We start from the raw sequence: 6,972 nt of genomic DNA, 5'->3' as shown, positions 1-6,972 counted from the left end.
ATTGCTTATTACTATATTACAGGCTTAGACATTTAATCATATAAAAATTCACAAAAAAACAATAATCATAATCAACTAGTTCTATGATCTTACAAGTGAAAGCAGAGAAAATATGTGTAATAACACATCAACTCCACCATAACTGCCATACCCAGTGCAGACAAGGCCTTTCACCCAGTATCAGGGGTTAGCAACTGTAATACGACAAACACAGTAGTGGTTTAGGTACTCTTTATATTATCAGTTTCATGAACTAGCACATTTAAAGAAAACACTACTCACCACCACAACCAAGTGGTCTCTTGTAGAGTTGAGCTGTAGACTTTTTGTTGTCACTCAACATTCGTCCTAGAGAGATAAAGAAATACTTTTTAGTTTTCCCAAACATTCACCTTAGACAGATAAAGAAAATTTTTTTTTACTTTACCCAACATTCATCCTAGATAGAACAGACATAAAGAAGAACTTTTTACTTAACTAACGTTCAACTTAGATACTGAAAATTAACAATACTATAAGAATAATGTTTCAGATCTTGTGCTCTCTTGAAGATTTTACTTTTATCTTGAATGACTCTCATTCTGATGGCCATGATTATGTACCATTTCTCACCACTACAACTCCCAACATAACAAAATTCTGCAGAACAGTGTTTCTCACCAAATGGTCCATCAGAAAAACCTTGTTGATTGGTTGTTTGGTGTTTTATGGCACAAAGCAACTAGGCTATCTGTGCCAAACAACTGGTACAGACAGTAAAAGTAAAATGTAAAAATAAATTGAGTTAAATAGAATTAAAAAGCTTAGATGTTCTTAAAAAAGTAAAGATACAATCAAGTTGGACAGTGTCACCATCGCCAATGACACCATCCAACATCAGGGGGTAAACCCTTACAAAACACATGACTAAAATGGTGCCACCTCTCACAGTCATAACGACGGCACAACAGTAAAATGTGAGCTATTGTGACTTGAGTGTCACAAAGGCTACACATTGGTGGATCGGTACCAGATAAAAGAAAACAATGAGTTAAAAACTGTGACCAATGCATAGCCTTGCCACAACCTCGTCCTCCTTACGGAAACAAGACGGCCACAGAGCAACAGAAGGATTGATCTGAAAAAGCTTGTTATAACATTGCTCACTCAAAAGTGACTGCCAACTGGTGAGAATCTGCGTCTTGAATACAGGACTGTAGTCCATGTATTGGACAGATAAGGCCATGATGACGCCAGAGCAGATGGACTTAGCTGCTGTGTCAGCGAGCTCGTTCCCGCGAATACCAACATGGCCAGGTATCTATAAAAACTGGATGGAAACAGACGATACAGAAAAATGGGCCAGTCGTTGTTGAATATCGACGAGAACAAGGCCAGCAGAGAGCCCAGAGAATCAGTATAAATGGTACAATCACTGTACTGCATAGCTCCTACATGATCTAGGGCAAGAGAAAAAGCATACAACTCAGCAGTGAACACAGAAACTGTAGAGGGGATATTGCAAGCAACTGCCGAGCCAGAGCAAATCATGGCAGAGCCTACAGAGTCACCCAATTTCGAACCATCTATGCAAATGGGAATAGAAGGGTGGTTCGAAAGATGTTCAGCAAAGAGAAGGTGGTACTTCTAATCTGGAGTATCAGGCCTTTCTCAGATGACTCAAGGAAAGATCACAGGCGGGGATGCTACTTAGCCATGGTGGGATGAGCTGATCATTGGGGACAGCAAGGTTATCTAATGCTAGACCCAATTCAGCCAGTTGTGCCCAGATACGAAGGCCAAAGGGAGGAATTGCAGACCATCTGGTCTGAAAGAGCACAGCCCACCGAGGAAGAAAGACACAATCCCAAGTGTGCTGCTGTGGTAAGGATTGAAGCTTGGTAGCATATTGTAGAGAAAGTTGCAAACAACGGAGGTGAAGAAGAGGTTCGTGGAACTCAGTGTACAAACTCTGGACTAAAGAAGTGCAGAAGCCCCAAGCAGAGCCAAAGCCCCAGATGGTGAATGGGGTCCAGCATTTTCAAGGCCGAGGTCCTGGCAGAACCACAAACCAAAGACCCATAGTCCAGTTTGGATCGAATCAGGGACAATAGATCCTGAGCCTAGAACATCGATCCACTCCCCAAGAGGTGGAAGAGAGGACACAGAGGATGTTCAGTGCCCCTATACACTTGACATCTAGCTGCTTGATGTGAGGAATTAAAGTAAGCTTACGGTCAAAGATAAGCCTCAGGAACCACACGAATAACAACACTGCCAAGACAGAGCTCAGGATCAGGGTGTAGACCCCGATGGTGGCAAAAATGCATGCAAACGGTTTTGGAAAAAGAAAACGTAAAACTGCTTGCAGTGGTCCACTTCAATAAGTGATTGAGGGCAGTCTGAAGCTGCCACGCAATACACCTCATGTTCGACGACCAACATGAGATGTGGAAGTCATTGACATAGAGCCCATTTGGAACAGTAGGAGGAAGGTGTGTAGCGATAGCATTAATTTTGACACTAAAAAGTGTGACACTCAAAACACAGACCTGAAGGACTCCAAGTTCCTGTGGAAAAGAATGGGAAAGAGGCAAACCCACATGGACTTATAATCACCTGTCCAGTAAAAAATTCTGAATAAAAAATGGGTAAATGGACACACAACCCACAGGAGTGGAGGGTCCTACAAAATATCATACCTCCATGTAGTATCATAAGCCTTCTCAAGATTAAAGAACACGGAAACAAGATGTTCACTCTTGAGGAAGTCTTCCCTGATCAACGTTTCAAGTCGAATCAGATGGTCCATAATGGAGCATTGTTGACAGAACCCACACTGGGTAGGTGAGAGGCAGCATAAGTCTGTCTTTACGAGTGGAGATATGACACACAGCAGAAAGTCCTTGGCTGGAGAAACCAGCGAGGATCTCCGACTCTGGGATTTCTTCAAATCCCTCTCGACAATAACTCCTCGTGAGGAATTCAAAGTAGCTTGGGGAATAACCTCAATGGGTATATCCCCAATGGCCTTTGAATTCAAGGAGTTCACTGTGATTTGGTGTTGATGTTTCCACCAAGATGTCCCCAGAACGTAACTTCTTGACTGACTTTGGAGAGCCAGCAAGCCCCTCTAATCCCTTCTGAATAAAAAGGGAGACATTTACCCAAAAGGTTTTTCCAACAAAGAATGCATGATAAGAAAACAAGGTAAAGGTGCACAATGGGGTGTAGAATGTTTTTCAGAGTCTTCAAGGCATGGTCATTTACCAATGAGCGAAGTTTTACTATTCTATTTTTATTAGGGTTTGGGGGATCCATAATATAAAGAGAAAGATTCAGTACCCACTGACCCCACCCACCATGGAGTCCTACAAGGGGACACACTACAATGTCAAAAAAGGACACTGTAGCAACATCAGGGTTTCATGAGCACTATACCCAAACACCAGCACCAGACACAATGTCCACAACACCCGTTGAGAATGCCCAACACCGGTACTCAGTCGACACTAGACCGACAGGACCAGCCAATTGACCCTGGGTGGCCACCCGTCTACAGTGGTGTGTTGCAGTGCCCAGACACCACTCAACCACCAGGATCTTCTCCTCCGCTTCACGAGTTGCCATACTCAGCAAACACGTAGGTGGATGATTTGATCCCAGAGGAGGTAACTGAAAATACAGAACCATCCCTGGGAGGTCCCCTCACCACATACAGGAATCCACCTCAAGGGGACCTTGTTGCTCCCTGGTATCAAACAGGTTGAGAAACACTGAAGATGGCTAGGTTAATCTTAGACCATACATCTTTGTTAACTTTTCATAATCTCTCTACTGTAGGAGAACACAAGCTTCCAAGACCAAAGCTACAAAAGTCTACTGGAGCTGCACTGGAGACTTTGCAGTTATGCGTTTAATTGAGATTGCCATGATTCTAGTTTCTTCAGTTATCTCTCATTAAAAGAGGAAATAATTTCAAAGTGTCATTGGAAGCTTGTGAACTTCTGAATTATGAGTCTTGTTAATTTAAATTTCAAATCATTGTTTATCACCTAGTTACTAGCACCAGAATATATCTCCATCTTCATTGCAGTAGCTTTTTGAGTCTTTCATAACCATAATCTTCACTTTGCACAAGAGAGTTGCTCTGGATTGACTTAGGATGTGGTTTCAGAGTCCAGTGTTGTTGTAAATGCTTTACTGTATGAATTTTTTTTCACTTCCATGGAGTACACTGAAGGCTCCAACCATTGAAACATTGAGTCATTGAGCTCTACATCATTTAACAATACCATTATTTAAAAAAATCCTCAGAAAGGGTTGTGATATGTATTCCTTCAGCTTTAAGTCTATCTTGAAAGCATTCCACTATCAAATGGTAAGAAATTTACAGGAATTTATTGTGAATCAAATACATAGGTGTTAAACATGTAACCTATAGCATCAAGCTCAAACCTACAGTAGCATACTTTATCTTCAAAACACAAATGTACTTACCTGTCTTTATACTATATACAACCATATACAATTCTTTAGTGAGACCAAGAACACTTACCTATCCTCATAACGTGAACAATTATATACATATCTCTATTTAAATCTGCATTTCCTAGGTCCTGAAAATAAACACAAGAAATTGATATCAGCTTCTGTAAACTTTAAGTTATAAAAAATGCACAGAATGTAAACTTTAGTTAATACTAGTAACCTCACAATCATGGCAGAACCACATCTACAGTGAAACTTCTCTAAACTGGTCCCTTTTGATATTGAACATATTTTCAAGTGATGGCTGAACTACTATAATTCTTATGTATTACAAGGCCTTACAATACCACCAACCTATCTAAACCACACACACTGGCCACTTCCCATAGATGTTGTGGGTAGTTTTATAGTAACTCCAGCTTACTAAGGAAGTAAAAAGTTTTTTCCATCAGTCATGGTTTATAAAAATAAAAGATCATGAGGCCCAATCTCAAGTTTCTCAGCATGATTTAGGTGAAAAGTATAAAATAGGCAAATATACAGCTGGTGACATAATAAGAAAGAAAGAAATCTACTTACACAATCTGAGCTCTAAGCAAATTCATCAAAACAAAGATTTAACATTGCATGCAAAATTTTAGACATACATAACACTGTATCGAAATGGTTCAATTCTGCCAGAGCAAACAGGCACACTAATATCTGGACCTGTCATCCAGAAAAGGCTCTTCAATTAATAAATTCTCTCACTACTCGACTTAAAAGTTTCAAATGGTTAGTTAGATCGTTGGTGAATGTAATATACTGTCAACACCTTCAAAGTTAGTGGAGAAAGTACAAGCATTGATACAGACACAGTTGATAATTACATCAGAATGCCTAAAATAACAACTGGTTACAACCTAAAAGATATCTTTAATCATGATGTGATCGAACTTTTCTAAAGAGCACTATACAACAAGACACCAGCCGTAAAAGACATTTCCTCAAAGGTGGTGAATCTGGTAAAGAGGCTCGCAGTAATGTCAGCTTGCAATTCATGATTGGGAAAGCAAAACCTTCAGTATTTTGAGAATGTCAGCATCTACCTATCCACTACAAGGCAAACAAAATGGATAAGAACTGTCAATGTGAGTTTACATATTCCATATCATATTAACTCTATCACCATGGGTATCCTTTACTGCATGTGACACAAGGTTTTAGTGTCTTACATTCAAAATTGTATTAAATTACTTTTTGTGTATGTTATACCAATTAGAATAGCATAAAATCTCAGCTTATAATGCATATTTTAATAGAATATAAGTTTTAAGTTCTTAACTTACAAGCCAATATTTAAAATCCTGAATTTCCTCTAGTGAGACCCACGTGACACATTTTCTCTTAGTATGTCATCATCCCTATTTTATCCACCACCCCTTGAAAAAGTACAAGATTAAAGGTAAAGTACTCTTTATAAAATCGTTAATGCTCAGACAAATCATAATTTTTATAGCTTTCAATTTTGTTTGGTAACAGAGCTATTGAATAGAAAATCAGACCCCTCCTTCCACACACCCACTTGTCACATCCTCTATTTCAGAATTCGTTGACAGTTCTCGCTTACGTTTCATTATATATTACCTATAACCAATAGAAAGTCAAGGTTTTCATCTATCAAATGACGTATTGTATAACATTATGTTCTGAACACAGAGTAGTCAATTTCACTCAGAGTAGCAACATCATTCCTGTGGGAAAGTTAACGATTAGCTTGGATGAATTTGTAATGGCTCTTGTCGCATAGTTAGAAAGCCAGAAAAATTTTGAGAGGTAAGGGAATTTATCTGCTTTTTACATATTATTAGTCTATATTTTTTGGTGCATTATTTAATTAAATAAAAATTATTAAGTGCATTATTATCATTAGTATAGAAAATTAAAGTTAACTCTCTTCAAAAACCAATAGCAAGAAAAAAGAAGATTGGTCAAGTATTTTTATTTATTCTATTACAATTATTTTTTCGTTTATAATTATACATATAACATTTTTATTATAATAATATTATTATAAAAATGTTTTATGTATAATTATAAAAGTAACTAAAATGTAAAAATAGGGATCCTTTTAGGTTTGTTAAGATTAAGTAAAATAAATAATAATATTATAATAAAAATGTTTCACAAGGCACATATGCGAGCAGCTCGTGGGTAATGTAATTTGATAGCGTAACGTGAGCTGCATGTTCCCCAAGTGATTTACAACTTATAATAGGGTAGTTAGACGCAGTTCAAAGAACAATAAAATAATAAAATATAATGATAATTAATTTTACACTGTTACGAACTTAGAGCTACTTAGGATAAACAAATGTAGTTTCATGTTACAATTTGAAGTCATTCTAGAAAAAAAAAAAGTGTAATATAAGTTTATTTTGTTTTTTTGGTGGTTACGAAATCGGTCGAATTGACTAATCCCGTTTTGAGATAGAATAGAGAGAATAACAGATAAAATATAAA

General features: G+C 37.8%; 1 protein-coding gene across 1 annotated transcript in view; it reads right to left on the bottom strand.

Moving 5' to 3' along the window:
* LOC106470636 (dedicator of cytokinesis protein 3-like) overlaps nt 1-6,972 on the bottom strand; it is a gene marked incomplete at its 3' end in the record, with an annotated part of 71,376 nt that overhangs the window by 26,487 nt on the left and 37,917 nt on the right. The window contains exons 11-12 of the mRNA XM_022399264.1: nt 4,538-4,598; nt 283-348 (exon numbers count right to left, since the gene is read on the bottom strand). Coding sequence (XP_022254972.1) covers nt 283-348; nt 4,538-4,598 — 127 coding nt within the window. The remainder of the gene's footprint in view (nt 1-282; nt 349-4,537; nt 4,599-6,972) is intronic.

The sequence above is a fragment of the Limulus polyphemus genome, unplaced genomic scaffold (assembly GCF_000517525.1).
Source record: "Limulus polyphemus unplaced genomic scaffold, Limulus_polyphemus-2.1.2 Scaffold4130, whole genome shotgun sequence".
Lineage (NCBI taxonomy): Eukaryota > Metazoa > Arthropoda > Merostomata > Xiphosura > Limulidae > Limulus > Limulus polyphemus.
This window is presented reverse-complemented; position numbering and strand designations above follow the sequence as displayed.